The sequence below is a fragment of the Aphidius gifuensis genome, linkage group LG2 (genome assembly GCF_014905175.1).
Source record: "Aphidius gifuensis isolate YNYX2018 linkage group LG2, ASM1490517v1, whole genome shotgun sequence".
NCBI lineage: Eukaryota > Metazoa > Arthropoda > Insecta > Hymenoptera > Braconidae > Aphidius > Aphidius gifuensis.
Window position 1 is genome coordinate 406,071 of NC_057789.1, and position 18,548 is coordinate 424,618.

The 18,548-nt window shown below is 26.1% G+C and overlaps 5 protein-coding genes across 6 annotated transcripts; 2 read left to right on the forward strand and 3 right to left on the reverse strand.

Annotated features, from left to right (window-relative positions):
• The first annotated feature begins 8,587 nt into the window (after positions 1-8,587).
• LOC122848117 (pre-mRNA-splicing factor 18) lies at positions 8,588-9,854 on the forward strand. The gene is made up of 4 exons (XM_044145961.1): positions 8,588-8,644; positions 8,736-9,008; positions 9,069-9,497; positions 9,578-9,854. The coding sequence occupies exons 1-4, from the start codon at positions 8,588-8,590 to the stop codon at positions 9,812-9,814; spliced, it is 996 nt and encodes a 331-aa protein (XP_044001896.1). The 3' UTR covers positions 9,815-9,854.
• A 132-nt stretch (positions 9,855-9,986) lies between these two features.
• On the reverse strand, positions 9,987-11,378 carry LOC122848122 (pyrroline-5-carboxylate reductase 2). 2 transcript variants are annotated; one of them, XM_044145977.1, is made up of 6 exons: positions 11,267-11,378; positions 11,069-11,191; positions 10,749-10,993; positions 10,593-10,689; positions 10,388-10,530; positions 9,989-10,311 (listed from the first exon to the last, which is right to left on the reverse strand). In XM_044145977.1, exons 2-6 carry the CDS (start codon positions 11,148-11,150, stop codon positions 10,039-10,041), a joined length of 840 nt encoding a protein of 279 aa, XP_044001912.1. In that variant the 5' UTR covers positions 11,151-11,191; positions 11,267-11,378; the 3' UTR covers positions 9,989-10,038. The 2 variants fall into 2 exon arrangements, with proteins under 2 accessions (XP_044001913.1, XP_044001912.1); XM_044145978.1 differs by lacking the exon at positions 11,267-11,378 and having other exon boundaries at positions 9,987-10,311; positions 11,069-11,159.
• A 127-nt stretch (positions 11,379-11,505) lies between these two features.
• On the forward strand, positions 11,506-13,189 carry LOC122848114 (acidic mammalian chitinase-like). Its single transcript, XM_044145954.1, has 4 exons — positions 11,506-11,781; positions 11,865-12,532; positions 12,598-12,893; positions 12,983-13,189. The coding sequence occupies exons 1-4, from the start codon at positions 11,775-11,777 to the stop codon at positions 13,128-13,130; spliced, it is 1,119 nt and encodes a 372-aa protein (XP_044001889.1). The 5' UTR covers positions 11,506-11,774; the 3' UTR covers positions 13,131-13,189.
• A 13-nt stretch (positions 13,190-13,202) lies between these two features.
• On the reverse strand, positions 13,203-15,769 carry LOC122848072 (nucleolar complex protein 2 homolog). The gene is made up of 3 exons (XM_044145888.1): positions 15,663-15,769; positions 15,160-15,509; positions 13,203-15,070 (listed from the first exon to the last, which is right to left on the reverse strand). The coding sequence occupies exons 2-3, from the start codon at positions 15,502-15,504 to the stop codon at positions 13,289-13,291; spliced, it is 2,127 nt and encodes a 708-aa protein (XP_044001823.1). The 5' UTR covers positions 15,505-15,509; positions 15,663-15,769; the 3' UTR covers positions 13,203-13,288.
• A 148-nt stretch (positions 15,770-15,917) lies between these two features.
• LOC122848116 (ADP-ribosylation factor-like protein 13B) lies at positions 15,918-18,040 on the reverse strand. Its single transcript, XM_044145960.1, has 7 exons — positions 17,859-18,040; positions 17,715-17,785; positions 17,506-17,639; positions 17,291-17,406; positions 16,938-17,114; positions 16,655-16,863; positions 15,918-16,593 (listed from the first exon to the last, which is right to left on the reverse strand). The coding sequence occupies exons 1-7, from the start codon at positions 17,915-17,917 to the stop codon at positions 16,271-16,273; spliced, it is 1,089 nt and encodes a 362-aa protein (XP_044001895.1). The 5' UTR covers positions 17,918-18,040; the 3' UTR covers positions 15,918-16,270.
• Between the last annotated feature and the right edge of the window lie 508 nt (positions 18,041-18,548).

Here is an 18,548-nt window from a genome sequence, read left to right on the forward strand (position 1 = left end):
ATTGTATATAATTTTCAAGGTTATTGCAGTTCAGTGAGAAATGTTCCATCCACCAGTAAAGCATCAACAAGTTTTCAAAGAACTTTATCTGAAAGTAGTTCTGAAAGAAGTCTTCAAATAAATGAACCAGTAGAAAATGTTCAGGTCATTCAAGCACCCTTTTAATAATAATTTTTTTTTTTCAACAAAAATATAATATCGAATGTAAAAAAAACTATATTTGATAAATAAATTTATGAATTATTTCAGTTGACAGAGTTCATCAATGGTGAGATAGTTGAATTGGAACAACAGGACTTTTGTAAACTTCGACAAGGTGCAATGGAATCAGACACACCATTTAAAGATCCTCAATTTCCAAAAAAATCATTTTCACTTGATCAGAATCGAACCAGGTTACGTAGACCAAAGGTATAAAAAAATTAAATATAAGCTAAATAACTTACAAATCATCATTTTTTTTTTAAAGGACATTGCAGAAAAGCCAGTTTTTTATTTTGAAGATAATAAAAAATTTCACATAAAACAAGGATTTCTAAAAAATTGCTGGTTTATTGTTGGACTTTTGCATCTTCAAAATCATCGAGATTTATTTCATTTTATTGTGCAGCCATATCGTCAAACATTTGAAGAAAATTATGCTGGAATATTTCATTTCAGGTAAATATGAATAAGTAACAATAATCAATTGAGAAAAATAATAATTAAAAAATAATCAAATTAGATTCTGGCAAGCTGGTACATGGGTTGACGTTGTTGTTGATGATCGTCTTGCATTTGAACGAGATGACGGCGAAGACGAGGATGAAGATTCAAATGACGATTATCTATATGATTATGATGAACTTGTCTATGCATCCTCTGGTCATAAAAACGAATTTTGGGTTTGTATAAATTTTTTTATCATGTAAAAAATCATCTTAACTATTTATTTTTAAATTATGTTGATAACAAATTATATATAAAATTATTTCAGCCATCTCTAATCGAAAAAGCTTATGCAAAATTACTTTATCGGTCATACGAAAAATTCATTGGTGGTTATCCCGGTTTAGCAATGCAAGATTTATCAGGATGTATAGCCGAGACCTCCATGATACATACCTCAAAAGATTATTTGTTTGATATTTTGCAAGATTCAATAGTAAAAGCTACAATGATAAGTTGTACAACCAAGTCAGATAACCAAATGTCAAACAAAAATGAAATAAAAAAATTTGGTCTTGATTCAATTCATGCTTATGCTATTACAGGCGTAAAAATTGTAAGAGGAAAATATCCTGATGATGAATTCAGAGTAATACGTCTTCGTGATCCAACAGGGTCAGGAACTTTTCATCCATACCTTGGTAACATCGTCAAGGTTTTACCAGAGAGCTCTATAAAAACTGAACTAAAGGTCAAAGTTTCTGGAGAAATTTGGATTCTACTTGAAGATTTTTTTAACTACTTTGACAGTGTTGACATTTGCAATTTAACACCTAGTACAATAATAGGTAATGTTTATGCTGGAGATAGCGAGACTAAATTAGTCCTATCAAAAATCGAAGGAAAGATGATTGGTGGAACGAACATAGGGGAAGCAAATGATGAAGATATTATGGAAAATTTTCCCCAATATCGTTTGACAACAACAGAGAAAGACATAGGAAAAGACAACTGTAGTGTTCTCATTGGTTTGTCATTGAAACGTAGACATGATGCCGCACCAGTTATTCAAACAAAAATGATGTTTCGAATAATACATGTAAGTTTTATTATTATTTTTAAATATCATTTGAAAAATATTAATATACAAATGCTGATCATCCAGGCCAGTGGCAATCAAAGAGTATCCAAACCACTCAGGCATATCAAATATTCACAAATTACTGATTCACACATTGATAATGGTCAAGTAAGCTTTCGCATGGCTATGGAGCCACATAGTACTTACTACATCATACCATGTGTCGGAGAAACATTTGTAGGAGCAACATTTTTTTTGCAAGTATTGTCTCAACATAAAACTTTATTGGAGTAAGTTTAACTTTTCAATAATAAGTTATTATAATATTATAATTATAATACATTTAACATGATACATTTAAATAAATTTTAAATAAAAAAAATCATCAATTGAAAAGTAAGCTAAATTTTACAAGAATTTATTTATTTTTCTTTTTCAGAGAATATGACCGGGGTGTTTATATGCCCAACTTGGCCAATAAGGTAAAAATATACCTATATTATAAATATTAGAGTAAAATGTAATTTAAATACATTCAATTTTTATTTACAGTTTAATAATCTAAAATCTGCGGATATTGAGATAAGTGATAACGATCTTTTTTTAAGCATGACATTTGGAAATGATCATACGATTGATTTCAAAGGCTTACATGCAATTTCGAGAAATAATACATTTTCATTGAATCAGAATTGTATGTTAAATTTTTTTATTTATTATTTTATTATGTTGAATTTGGTATTATTGTTATTTTATTATACACCAGGTCATGTTGTTTATCGAATCGATGATTCGATCATTTACGAGTTGACATTATTATCTGATACAGGAAAATTTGTACCAAATAAAAGATTTTCTATTTCGGTAATGACAAAGATAACATCAGTTTACCAGGTATGACTAAACAATAATATGCTAAATAATTAAATATTATATTTTCTTGTAAAATACATGTTTATTTATCGGTTCAAGGAAATTTTTGAAACATATGAAGAGCAAAGTTTTCGTGGACATATTTATTATCAGAACATATATCCTGCATTAGAAAAAGGTGGATACGTTATAAGCCTAGATATTTTGAATCTGATAGAAATTCTCTTTGGAAACGAAAATCACTTTATACATTTTAAGGACTTTATGTTGATTGTATTTACTCTCAAAACTAAAACTGGTCATTGGAAAAACTATTTTATGAAATATTATATTTTTATTTAACATAACAATCAGAAATAATTATATTATTTTATCGGCAGGATCGTATTGTGAGGAATTTAATGCAAAATTGTGTCAAGATTTGGTTGAAATGGTACATGATAATATTCCAAAGTCCAATCATTTTGGAGAAACAGAAATTCATGATTTAAGAATTGATATAGATCAATTTAAAATTATAATCCAGTTCATCAAGGAATTAAAAGTAAATAGAAATTGGAATAATTGATAATTCACATTTAAAAATAATTTATATTTTTCAGGAAAGATTCTATGATTATGCATCAAAATTTTCTTATTCTGTGTCTTATAAAGACTTTAAAAATATTTTAGAATCAATTGTCTATAAATTACCATATAAAATAATTGAAATGGTATTTTATAAATACAGAAATGTCTTTGATATTTTTTATCATCAGTTTTTGGAAGTTGTTGTTGATACAACAAACTTATTCAGTAAGAAAATACGACAATTAATTTAATTTTTTTTCATTTTTAAAAATAACATTAATTACTGATGAGTTATTTTAATATTGCAGAAAAAATGCAAGCATTATCATTGAATGAAAATGACTTTGATCAATTTTGGAAGAATAAACACGAAAAAAAAAATTCAAATGAGAATAAAAGAAATTTTGATTCTGAACGGAACGACGAGAGTCCATCAAAGAAGAAAAAAATTAATAAATAAATTTAATTAAATAGGATTCAGCAACAGTTGAATTTTTTTTATTATCTCAATTTATTATATCTTTTAAAATGATATTTTATGAATATCTTTGATTAATTATTATAACATGATGATTTTTTAATTATTATCATTATAAAAATGTCAAACAATAAAGCCTGATGAAAATTGTTTTACTTTTGTTTATTTTTATTTTTTGAAATTCTGAATTTAGTTGATAGAAAAGTTGTTTTCATTTTTGGTCATTCGATAATTTATATTTTAAAAGACAGCTAAAACAAAAATTATAATAATACGAAAACCATTTTAATTTATTTATGTCAACATGTATTTTTTTTTCCTGAAAAATAATAATAATAAACTTGAAATTTCAAGTTATTTTTTTTTATCTACTAAATAATACAAAAATAAAAAAAAAAAAACAATAAAACTATTATTCTAGTCACATAGTATACTTGTGTGTTTTTTTTCAAATATTACTTTCAATTTTTCATGAAAATTTTTTAAACTGTTCAAAAGCCAAAGCGATAAGAAATATTTCTTAGATTTTTTTATTTAAAATATTTTATCAGTTGACTGCGAAACAATATTTATTTTTATTATATGCTATTAAATATTTTACAACAAAAAAGTAACAACTCAAATTCCCCAACATAAAATGTATTCTTTTAGCGAAAATTTTTTTATCAAAACATAAATAGCAACTGTGCTGACTGGTTATACCAGGAAGTTGAAATAAAATTCCAATCGAAAAAAATAAAATTCTTATAATTATGAAAATAGTTTATATATTTTCTGTGGTTTTGCTGAATCAATTTATTGGTAATTTATTGATACCATATTTCCAATATAATTTATAAATTTTAAAATATTTTCACAATATACATTTCAATTGTATATAATTTTCAAGGTTATTGCGGTTCAGTGGGAGATGATCCATCCACCAGTAAAGCATCAACAAGTTTCCAAAGAACTTTATCTGGAAGTAGTTCTGAAGAAAGTCTTCGAATAAATGAACCAGTAGAAAATGTTCAGGTCACTCAAGCACCCTTTTAATAATAATTTTTTTTTTCAACAAAAATATAATATTGAATGTAAAAAAAAACTATATTTAATAATAATAAATTTATGAATTATTTCAGTTGACAGAGTTCATAAATGGTGAGATAGTTGAATTGGAACAACAGGACTTTTTTAATCTTCGAAAAACTGCAATAGAAACAGACACACCATTTCAAGATCCTCAATTTCCAAAAAAATCATTTTCACTCATTCACGATCGAGTTTTACGTAGACCAAAGGTATAAAAAAATTAAATATAAGCTAAATAACTTACAAATCATCATTTTTTTTCTAAAGGACATTGTAGGAAAGCCAGTTTTTTATTTTGAAAACAATAAACGATTTCATATACAACAAGGAAATCTAGGAAATTGCTGGTTTATTGTTGGACTTTTGCATCTTCAATACCATAAAAATTTATTTGAATTCATTGTCCAGCCAAAATATCAAACATTTGAAGAAAATTATGCTGGAATATTTCATTTCAGGTAAATATAAATGCATAACAATAATCTATTGAGGATAATAATAAATAAAAAAAAATTAAAATTTGTTTAGATTCTGGCAGGCTGGTAAATGGGTTGATGTTGTTGTTGATGATCTCCTTGCATTTGAACGATATGACGATGAAGATTCAAATGACAATTATCTATATAATTATGACGAACTTGTCTATGCATCCTCTGGTCATACCAACGAGTTTTGGGTTTGTACAAATTTTTTTATCATCTAAAAAATCATCTCAACTATTTATCTTCAAATTATGTTGATATCAAGTCAGGTATAAAATTATTTTAGCCATGTTTAATCGAAAAAGCTGCCGCAAAATTACTTTATCGGTCATATAAAAAACTAGAAGGAGGTTTGCCTGGAGTAATAATGCAAGATTTATCAGGAGGTATAATTGAGACATACATGATAGGCAGGACTAGAGAAAATTTATACCATATTTTACAAGGTTCATTAGTAAAAACTAAAATGATAAGTTGTGAGACTCTTGCAGATGAAGAAATGGAAAACGAAATAGAAGAATTTGGTCTTGATTCAGGTCATGCTTATGCTATTACAGACGTAAAAATTATAACAGAAAAATATTCTGATCATGAATTCAAAGTAATACGTCTTCGTGATCCAAGCGGTTCAAATATTAACAATACACATCTTGGTAACATCGTCAAGGTTTTACCAGAGAGCTCTATAGAAACTAAACTAAAGATCGAAGTTGATGGAGATATTTGGATTCTATATGAAGATTTTGTTAAATACTTTCAAAGTTTTGATATTTGTAATTTAACACCTAATCGAATAATAGGTGCTATTTATGCTGAAGATGGCATAACAAAATTAGTCCTATCAACAATTGAAGGAAAATGGATAGGTGGAATAAATATTAAAGAAGAAATACATGGAAAGGAATTAAAAATTAATCCACAATATCGTTTGATAACAACAGAGAAAGACATAGGAAAAGATAAGTGTAGTGTTCTCATTGGTCTGTCATTAAAACGTAGAGATGATTTAGTACCAGTCAGCAAAACTTACATAGCTTTTCGAATCATAATTGTAAGTCAAATCATTACAATACATTTAGTATTGACTCAATAACAACAATAATAATACAAATTTTATTTCCAGGCTCGTGACAATCAAGAAGTATCCAGACCATTGAAGCGAAAGAATTATCCACATGCTGATTCAGTAATAATTAATTCTCCCTTTGGCTTTCGTGTTGATCTAGATCCAAGCAGTACCTACTACATAATACCTTGTGTTGGAGAAACATTCATAGGAGCAACTTTTTTTTTGCAAGTACTGTCTCAACATAAAACTATTTTAGAGTAAGTTTATTTTTTTTATACATACCAATGATAAAACAATACTGCATTAAAATCCACTTTTAGGAAATAAAAACAAATAAGAAGATAATGATTTTTAATAACTTTTTTTTCAGAGAGTATGACTCGGATATTTCTATGCCCAACATGAATGATAAGGTAGAAATATATCATACAAATATTGGAGTAATTGTAATTTAAATACATTTGATTTTTATTTACAGTTTAATAATTTAAAATCTGCTCAGATTGAGGCCAGTGATTATGAACTATTTTCAAGCTTTAAATTTGAAAATAGTCAAACAATTGATTTCAAAGGCTTGCATGCAATTTCAAGAAATAATACATTTTCATTAAATCAGAATTGTATGTTAAATTTTTTTATTTATTATTTTATTATGTTGAATTTAATATTATTGTTATTTCATTTTACACCAGGTCGTGCTGTTTATCGAATCGATGATTCAATCATTCCCGAAATGGAATTGTTATCTGAAACAAAAAAATTTGTACGAAATAATCGATTTTCAATTTCGAGAATGACAAAAATAACATTAGCTTACCAAGTACGACTAAAATATTTTATGTTTATTAATTGAATATTATTTTTTTTTGTAATATACATATCTATTTATCCATTACAGGAAATTTTTGAAACATATGAAGATCGAAGTTTTCCTGCACATATTTATTGTTATGACTTATCTCCTGCATTGAAAAGTGATGGATATTCTATGAGCAAAAAGATTTTACAAAGCATGTGTTTTGGCTTTGTAAACAGAAAAAAATTGATACATTTTAACAACTATATGTTAATTGTATTTACTCTCAAAACTAAAATTGGTCATTGAAAAAACTATTTTATGAAATATTATATTTTTATTTAACATAACAATCAGAAATAATTATATTATTTTATCGGCAGGATCGTATTGTGAGGAATTCAACGCAAAATTGTCTCAAGATTTAATTGAAATGGTACATGATAATATTCCAAAGTCCAATCATTTTGGAGAAACAGAAATTCATGATTTAAGAATTGATATAGATCAATTTAAAATTATAATCCAGTTCATCAAGGAATTAAAAGTAAATAGAAATTCAAATAATTGATAATTCATATTTAAAAATAATTTATATTTTTCAGGAAAAATACTATAATTATGCGTCAAAATTTTCTTATTCTGTGTCTTATAAAGACTTTAAAGGTATTCTAGAATCACTTGGATATAAATTACCATATAAATTAATTGAAATGGTATTTTATAAATACAGAAATGTCTTTGATATTTTTTACCATCAGTTTTTGGAAGTCGTTGTTCATACAACAAACATATTCAGTAAGGAAATATGACAATAAATTTAATTTTTTTTCATTTTTAAAAATAACATTAATTGATGATGAGTTATTTTAATATTGCAGAAATTATACAAGCATTATCATTGAATGAAAATGTCTTTTATCAATTTTGGAAGAATAAACACGAAAAAAAAAATTCAAATGATAATAAAAGAAATGTTGATTCTACATGGAACGACGAGAGTCCATCAAAGAAGAAAAAAATTAATAAATAAATTTAATTAAATAGGATTCAGCAACAGTTGAATTTTTTTATTATTAATTTATTATATCTTTAAAAATAACGTTGAGTATATAACTCCAAAAATTTATGAATATATCTGATTAATCATTATAACATGATGATTTTTTATGTTATAAGATTGTCAAACAATAAAGGTTGATGAAAATTATTTAACTTTTGTTTATTATTGTATACGGATTAAAAAAATATTATATGTAAATTTGATTTGAAGAAAATGTTGAAAATCATAACAGGAAATTTATTCAGTTAAGAGAGAGAACAATTCTAAATTCTTCGAAACTTTTTAAATTTAAAAATATAAAATGGCGCTTCTTGAAATTACCTTCTATATCGACTCAATATACATTTATATTTTATAACCTCAAATTATATTCAGGGTTTATTGTTTATTGTTGATAAAACGTAATACGTATTTATATTTTTTTTCTTTTGACATTTCAACAATAATTAATAAACAATGGATATTTTAAAAGCAGAAATGATGAAAAAAAGAAAACAGCTTGAAGAAATGATGGTAAATATAAATCTGAAAAACAATAATTTAATAAAAAAAAATCATAAACACAATTTTTGTTTTGATCATTAATTTTAATTATATTCAACAGGATGGTAAAAAAAAATATTTTAAGAGAAGTGAATTATTAGCAAAAGAGACAGCAACTTTACAAAGTGATGTAAATAAAAATACAACAAATGAAAAAGAAAAACCTGAATCACAAGATTCAGTGTCAAATAAAAAAGATCATCAATTGTCAAGACCAGAAGTTATAAGACGTCTACGTGAACGTTGTGAGCCAATATTATTATTTGGAGAATCAGAACTAGTTGCATTTCAAAGATTGCGTAAATGTGAAATTCTTGAGCCAGAAGCTAACAAAGTAAGTTGATGAAAACAACTATTGAAAAACAATGATTAATTTGATTTTTATTTCAATCAGGGATTTAGAAATGATTTTCAAGAAGCCATGGATCAAGTTGACCAAGCATATTTGGATGAATTGCTGTCATTATCAAAGCCAAATGATGTTGCTAAAAAAGGTGATGTACCAGTTCCAGATGAAGAAGTAACCTATGATGATATTCAACAAATGTCTGAGAAATTAAATCGTGGAAATCGTGAATTTGACATGACTGTAATAACAAGATTTCTACAATTTCTTGTACAAGTATGGGGTAATCAATTAAACAGTCGTGGTACTGCTGAAAAAATGAGTACAAAAGGTAAAATGGACAGTGCAACATATGCACAAACAAGAGAATATTTAAAGCCTTTATTGAGAAAGTTAAAAAATAAATCATTGCCAGAAGATATTACAGACAGTTTGACTGAAATTGTCAAACATTTGCTGGAAAGAAATTACATCTTGGTAAGTTTATTTGTAAATTAAATATACAATATACAATATTTAATAAATATTTAATTGGATCATATTTATTTTAATTATAGGCAAGTGATGCATATTTACAAATGGCTATTGGAAATTCTCCTTGGCCCATTGGTGTTACTATGGTTGGTATTCATGCACGTACTGGAAGAGAAAAAATTTTTTCTAAAAATGTTGCTCATGTTATGAATGATGAGACACAGAGAAAATATATTCAAGCTTTAAAAAGACTCATGACTAAATGCCAGGATTATTATACAACTGATCCATCTCGTTGTGTTGAATATACTAAAAAATAATTTATAATAACAACATAAACAACATGTGTAAATAATAATTTATAAATTAATTAATTTAATTAAAAATTGCTTGAGTTATTTAAATAATTATGTCGAAATAATAATGTGTAATAAATTTATTTAGTATCGAAAAATGTATTGTTTTTTTTTAATCAATAATTTAACATGAATATTTATTAATTTAAAAATATAAAAATTAATACTTGATACATTTGCTTGTAAATTTATGATCCTAATTCTTTGGATCTATTTGCTGCAGCTTCAACAGCATTTATCAATGATGCACGAACACCACCAAGTTCCATTGCATGAATACCAGCAATTGTTGATCCACCAGGTGAACATACTTCATCTTTAAGTTGTCCAGGATGTTTACCAGTTTCAAGTACCATTTTACCAGCACCAACAAATACTTGAGCTGCTAATTTCATTGCCAAAGCACGTGGTATACCTTTTTTAACACCACCATCAGCAAGAGCCTCAATCATTTGATATGCCTAAAATATTATTGGTATTTTTATTATTTAAAATAATCAAATTAAAATATATTTTTTATTTTATATATTATATTACGTAAGCAGGTCCAGAACCAGATAATGCACCAATGCTGTCAATTAAACTTTCATCAACTTCTTCAATCATTCCAATTTTTGAAAATATTTGTTCGACAATATCTTTAGTTTCCTTACATGAATTGTCTTTTGAAGCAGAATAAACTAAAAATAAATCAAAATTATTTATAAATTCTTGTTATAAAAATTATATCAAAATTATATACCTGTTATTCCTTCTCCAACAAATAATGGTGTGTTGGGCATTGTTCTGAAAACACTGAAATTCGGGAATGAACCTAATCTGAGTGTATTCATCAGCAACTATAATTATAAATAAAATTAATTCATCGGTAGAATACATTATAATTCAAACAACTAACCTTTTCTAATTTTTCAATGGTAACACCAACAATAACTGAAATAACAGTTCCAGTGAAAAAAAATTGAGTTACTGTTGTCATTATTGCTTCTTCCAAATACTGTGGTTTCACTGCCAAAAATACGATATCACAATTATCAAAAATTTCCCCATTATTAAATGTTGTATTTGCACCAAGATTCTTCCAGTAAGCAAGTGTTTTTTCAGTTTTTGCTGAAACCCACACATTTTTTGGCTTGAAAATTCCTAAAAAATTAAATATGTTTGTCATTTTTAAATTACTTATTATTTATTTACTGAACAAATTAAAAAATTATTAACCTTTTTGCATGAGAGTTTCTCCAATTGCTCGAGCCATATTTCCACCACCAATAAATCCAATTTTTTCCTCGGTAAATTCCATCCTGGATATTTTTAAAATATTTGTTTATTAAATATTTAGATCTGTAAAATAAATAATTATTAGTGTAAAGTTTTGATATGGTAATGACCAATTAACAAAATAAATATCTGACTTACAAAATATTTCTTTTGTCAATTATTTGACAAATTTATATTTAAAACACGTGTGTGTTAATTGGAGTTAATCAATTATGACAGTATGACACATTGACACTGCTTTGCAAAAAAAATATGCGTTTAATATTGAGTTTCTATTTACGATATCGCTTTGCGTTTTAGTTTTGAAATTTCAAATAATATTTTCTTATATAAACTGATATAAAGTTGATAAAATTATTCATCATCATCATCATCATGATATTTTCTAACGAATCATGTCCAACTGCTTTATCAAAATCTGTTCCACTTGAATATCATATTTTAATTTATCTTTTGACAATAACAAATGACTCATCAATAGCATCATATTGATTCCCCACTTTGCTAAAAAAAACTTTCTTTTTTTCTATCAAAAAAAAAAATATAATAATAATCTCATCAGCAAATTCATTTTAATATTTTTTTATCACTGCCTTTCTTTGAATCAGTAAATAATATTGTTATCCAAACTATTTGCTTCATCAATATGTCAAGTTTGTATATTTTTAAATACATATTAAAAATAAACATCATCCTAATTGAGTAAAAATAATTGAATTATTATATTTTATTGTAGAAAGAATAGTTGGTTATTTTGGTAGTTGGTCAGTGTATCGTCCAGATGATGGTAACTTTCAAATCAACATGATAGATCCAACTATGTGTACCCATTTGATTTATACATTTGTTGGTCTTGGTGATGGCAATGACATCAAAGTTCTTGATCCCTGGGCAGACCTATCAGATGGTGGAGGTAAAGATGGCTTTAATAAATTCAATCAACTTCGTAAATCAAGTCCAGGCACCAAGACACTTATTGCCATTGGTGGCTGGAATCAAGGATCTGAAAAATATTCACAAATGGCAAATACTGATGATTCACGTAAACAATTTGCTAAAAATGCTGTTGCATTTGTTGAAAAATATAATTTTAATGGATTAGATATTGATTGGGAATATCCTGGACAACGTGGTGGCAATAAATGTGATGTTAAAAATTATATTGAGCTGTTAAAAGTAATGAGAATTGAGTTTGATAAAGCTGGTCTTATTTTGAGTGCTGCTGTTGCTGCTGCTGAATCATCAGCTTCACAATCTTATGATATTCAAGAGATGTGTAAATATCTGGATTTTATCAACATCATGACATATGATTTAAAAGGTTCCTGGGATTCAAAAACTGGCATGAATGCAGCACTAAAACCTGGAAATGATGAATTTGGAAATGATCGTAAACTTAATGTTGTAAGTGGTTCAACAAATTATCTTGTAAATAAATAAATAAACTAAATTTTTAAATTTATAAATAGGAAGCTTGTGTTGATTATTGGCTCAAGTCTGGTGCACCAAAAGATAAATTAAATCTTGGTGTTGCATTTTATGGAAGAACATTTACTTTGTCAAATGAAAATGATAATAAAGTTGGATCACCAGCTTGTGGACCTGGTGCAGCTGGACCATATACCAGAGAAGCTGGTATGTTGGGTTACAATGAAATTTTAGAAAAATGTCAAAATGATAAATCATGGAAAATTACATATGACGAAGAACGATGTGTTCCTTATGCTGTCAATAAAAATCAGTGGGTCAGCTTCGACAATATCCAGTAATTATTTTTAGATATTTTTTTTTTCGACAAACTTTAAAAACACTAATTAATTTATTGTTTTTAATTTTTAATTTTAATTGTCACAGATCGATGGAAAAAAAAGCTGAATTTATTATTGAACGTCAACTTGGAGGTGCAATGATTTGGAGCTTGGAGACTGATGATTTTCTTGGTAAATGGGGAAATAAATATCCACTTCTTTCAACATTAAATCATGTTCTTAAACGCCAATAATTTATTGTTAAATAAAAACAATTTGATATATTTTTATAAAGTGTTGCTGAAAAAATAAAATTATGATGATAATTATTGTAAAACAATTGATTTTATTTTTTTATATGCAACAATACATTTGATCTTGATCAGTACATGAAGTATTTTGAATAATAAATTTAATCCCAATCTTTGATGCTTGCATTTTTAACAAGATCATTATTTTCTCTTGGTAATTCTTCTTCATCAGCATCACGTTGAATCTTTTGTTTCTTTGATTTTTTATTTTTTCTTTGTTCTTGTTTTTTCAATAATTTATCCATTTCTTCAACTGGCATATCAAGATCACTATCATGATCAACGTTATTTTTATTTCTTGGTCTTTTTTTGCCAAGACATTTGTAATCACCCTCAGCATCATTTTGAGTTAACAATTTTAATTTGTGAAGCTGGTGAATTTTAAACCATGAATCATAGAAAGTTGTTATTGGTGTTCCTTGATTTTGAATGCTTTTTTCCCATTGAGATATTGCTTTCATGTCACTTAAATCAATGATTATTTTATTTCTTTCAGTTTCAATAAATTGACGATTTTCTTGAATTTTTTCAAGAAGTTGTTTTATTTTTCTACAAAAATTTGCAACTTTACATTTTTTTAAAAATGCCTTCAATTCCATAACACAAGGAATATATATATCTGGAAAATAAATGAAGCTACTATCTTTTGATGCACTTTCCAGAATTAATTGATATATTTTATCAATAACTTCATCCTTGAAACCTTTTTGTTGCAATTGTGTTTTTGACATTTTCAATAGACAAATAAATGACACAGTTTCCGTCGAGGTTGCAGTGTTTTTTTTAGTGCGTTTTTTGTTGAAATCATAATTTTCTAATATTTCCAGCAAATATGGTAAAACTGGAATAAATGTCTCAGTTTCTTTTGATATATTAATCAACATTTGAATACAATGTAAACGAAGAGGATAATATTGTGCTGTTGGAACTAATTGTATTGTTGCTGTGATTATTTGAACAAGTGGATAAAGCAACGTGTGTAACATTGAGTCTTTTTTTGATTGCATTACCAATTCTGACCAAAAACGTACTGAATTTATAAATTGCCAATTGTAAACAGATAGAAAATTTTCTTTTTTCTTCAATGTCATTGCATTTCTCAAATGAATTGCCAGCTGACGAATATATAAAAATGCATGATTGTATGCAAGATTATTATCAAGATGATAAATTTCAGCTAGTGAATGTCTCATGAAATTTATGCCTGGCAGTGTAGTTGGTGATACGAATTTTGAATTTTCAACGTATTTAATGTACATTGTCTTGAATAAAGTTTCAAGAATTGATTCTTGGCGACTTGTTGCCAATTTAATGATGCTTAAAAATGATACAACACGAACATTTTCTTCACCACTTGACCAGAATTTAAGGAGAATTCTTAACAGTGGCTTGTTGAGTGAAGAGAATGATTGAACATATGGTACCATCTGATGAAGATGCTTGAGTAACACTATCAAAATATCAGGCGATGATACACTATGTAGAATTTTTATCAAATCAGCAAGATAAGATTTAATGACACCTTTTATTTTGGCAAATTTTTTTGACTTGTGTGCCTCAAATCTTCCATCATGAATGTTTAAAAAATTTTTAAATGCTGCTGGTAAATGGAAAATACACAACTCTACAACTCCATTGAATACTAAGCTTCCTTCAACTTTGAAGAAACAATGTTTACTATTATCTGGATCTGATATTGTCACCATAGCAGCATTGAATGCTTCAACAACATTTTTCATAGTTTCTGATGTTTTGTCTGTGGCAAGTTGTTCTTTCCATTGTTTTAATAACTTTAAAGTTACTTTTGTTCGTCCAGTTTTAGGAGCGTGATCTTCATCATCATCATTATCTTCTGGCTCAAAATCACTCTCGTCACTAGCAATCTATCAAAAATAAATAAAAACAAATACATTAGTTTTTAGAGTTAATTGTTGATCAAGTTGAGTATATTATTAAATAAAAGATTATTTACCTCAAGATTTGTGTTGGGAATATGAATATTTGAAACTTCATCATCGTCATCAGACATATTCTCATCACCTGAAATGTCAAAATCAAGAAGATCTTCTTCTTCTTTTCTAATTATTTGATATAAATCTGGATGATTTTTAGCCAAATTTTTTATATCTTGCTTGTGCCTTTTTGCACTTGGTAAGTTATCACCACTGTCATCTGATTCATTTCCAGACTTTGGATCATTCTCTTCATCATCACTACTTTCAAAACTTTGATCCAAAAATTCATCAGGAGTCATATTGCTCAAATCCTTATCCATTTTTTTATTTGTTGTTGATCTTTTTGTATTTTTAGTTTTCATTTTGTCTGTAATTATTACAATTATATCTATTAATTTTTTAACACTTGTTTTAATTTACATATAACCTAATTGTTTTTCAAAAGAAACAAACAAATATTAATGCCAAATCTTAGGATTTAAATGATTATATTTACATGAATAATTAATTGTTATCTTACCTTTTTAAAATTAATTATTATATTTTTAATTTATAGTATCTTTTATTGTTAATTAATATATATTTTTAGTCAAGACCAATTCACAATTTCACGACCACGTGTGGAAGTCCCGGAGAAATATAAAAACAAAAAGCATGGCGATTTTTTTTTTTTTAACAATCAAAAACTTGTTTGCCGACTTCACCATTTTGTATTTTATGGCGGGACAATTGACGTATAAATTTGAATTTTTAAAAATCGTCAAAGTATTTTATTTTTTTTTTTCGAAAACGCATAAATAGAAATTTCTAAAATTTCTCAGGCAATTAGAGGCACATTTAATCTACTCCCAAAAAAAATTTCATCATAGGCCAAACATTATTTACTTTAATAATAAATAAATGAAAAAAAAAAAAATTTAATTTCATATAATAAAAAAACTTGTATTTTTATTTATAATAAATTATTAATAATATAAAATTTATATTTAAAAAATATAAATAAACTTAATCGATATTAAATTATCGATACACATGTATTTTTAATTGATAAAAAAAAAAAAAGTAATCATGTACTTGCAGGTATATAAAAACTGAACAATCATATTGATTTTTTTTTTTATTCATTCGTCATTGAGGCACTTGTCCGGGTATAACAGCAACAGATAAATTATTAATTTCTTTTTTATACGACAATGGAGGAGCTGTAAATGGTCTAGCTGGTACTTCACGTTTTTCAAAATCATTTATTAAATTTAACGGATCCAGTGTCATCAAAGAAATTCGTTGACTATTTTCAGGCACTTGAAATGTTTCTATAATATTAACAATATGATTGTCATCATCTTGGTCATTGTTATTAATAATTGGACCATTTGCACCCATTTGCATTGGTGCTGTTTTATTATTTTTTATTAATTTTTTCATAAACGGTAACTTCTTATGATCTATACCTGTTGAATTAGAAATTAAAAATTAAAAAAGTTGTGTTGATTTTAATATTAAATTACTTGCCATTTCCATTGGAATGTGCTTTTGCTTCAGCAACTGCAATAGCTTGGTGAATTGGTTTAAATGGATTTGAATGTACTGATGCTCTTGATGACAATGATGTTGTTGATGATTTTCTTCTTGTTTTATTATTAACAACAGGAACTGGCTGAGCAGCTTGAACACGTTCATTTAAATCTTCATAATTTTTAGCTATTGTTTCTAAAAGCCAACTAAGTTTTTAAACATTTAATTTAGCTCATTTAATTTATAATGATAATTAAATTGAATATTATTTATTATTTACTTGTATCCATTTTTTATTCCGGAAGTACTGGATTTTGCTTTGTCTTGGGTAAAAATACAAGAACAAATTTCAACTCTTGTTGGACAACGCATGGCATTTGCAACTTTTTCAACATCAAGACTTTCAACGACATCTAGCTCGTCAATTGCACCAGGTATGTCTTGTTTATTTGCCAATCTAGAAGACAAAAAAATACATATTTATTAAAATTAAACAATATGAACTGTATAAATGATAAATCAAAAATTGGTGATTAGCTGCAAGAAAAATTGTGTAACACAAATAATAAATAGCAAAAACACGTGTCAATTGTGCTGATTTATGATAAATTTAAAATGATTTAATGATCTCACAATAATATTGGTTTTCCAGCGATATTTTCATTTGAAATTAATTCACCAAATATATTTTTATTTTCATCTAGACGTGACATATCACTAGCATCCACAACATAAATAACACCATGAATCTGTAAAATGTCGTTTGTTGTCCAGGATACATTTATTATTATTACAATTATTAAAAATTATTTAGTTAACAATTAAAATGTACCAATTAATATACTTACATCGTTGTAATAATTTTTCCAAATTGCTCTTATTGTAGGTCCTCCACCAACGTCATAAACTTTGATTGAATATAACTTATGATTCAAAGGCACATATCTGAAGCCCATTGTTGGCACCACATCCAAATTTGGATCTTTAATAATAATTATCTAATTAATTATAAATATAAACATTTACATATTTTTTTTCTTTCTAAATAATTCATTACCATTATCTAAATGCTTCAAGACTACAGTTTTTCCTGAATTATCCAAGCCAGTCATCAACAAAACAATATCCCTGAAAACAAAAAAATTATAAATAAAGATTTATAATTTTTTAAAATATAATTTAAAAAATATTTATTACTCACTTTTTTGGATCTGATTTTGTTCTAAACTTGTCGATAATTATTCTTAAACAATTTCCCATATTAAATTATTATTATTGTTGTTGATATAATTCTACATAATTATTATAAATATAAATAAATAAATTTGTTTGTTTGTGTTGTTATTTTGATGACGTATAGGCTGTCGCCATGTTGTGTATAAAAAAAAAAAAAAGTTGTAATTATTTTTTGTTGCGCACGTGCACTGATACTGTCATTGTTTTTATTATTATTTTTTTTTATATAAAGGTAAATGACTCATGAATAATTGGTACTTGAAAAATCAATAAAAAAAAAATTAAAAAATACTTTTTAAAAGTTGACAGATTAGATATTTACGAAAAAAAAAAATTGTTAAAAATATTAACAAGTAAATGATCAATAAACAAATTAATTAATTAATTTAACAATAAATAAATAAATTAAATTTAAATTTATCACAGATTATTTATAAAATTATTTTAGAAAAATTTTCTAACAACTTTTTAAATTAATTAAAAAACATAATAAATTTTTTTTTTTTTGATTAATTTTTATTTCTAAAAATGTGAATACAAATTTACGTTATAAAAATTGATACAAATTTTATGAAAATTAATATTAAGTTTGCAAGTAGAACATTTGCATTTTGATATATTTTTTTTTTTATCTTTTGTTAAATTTAATCATGTA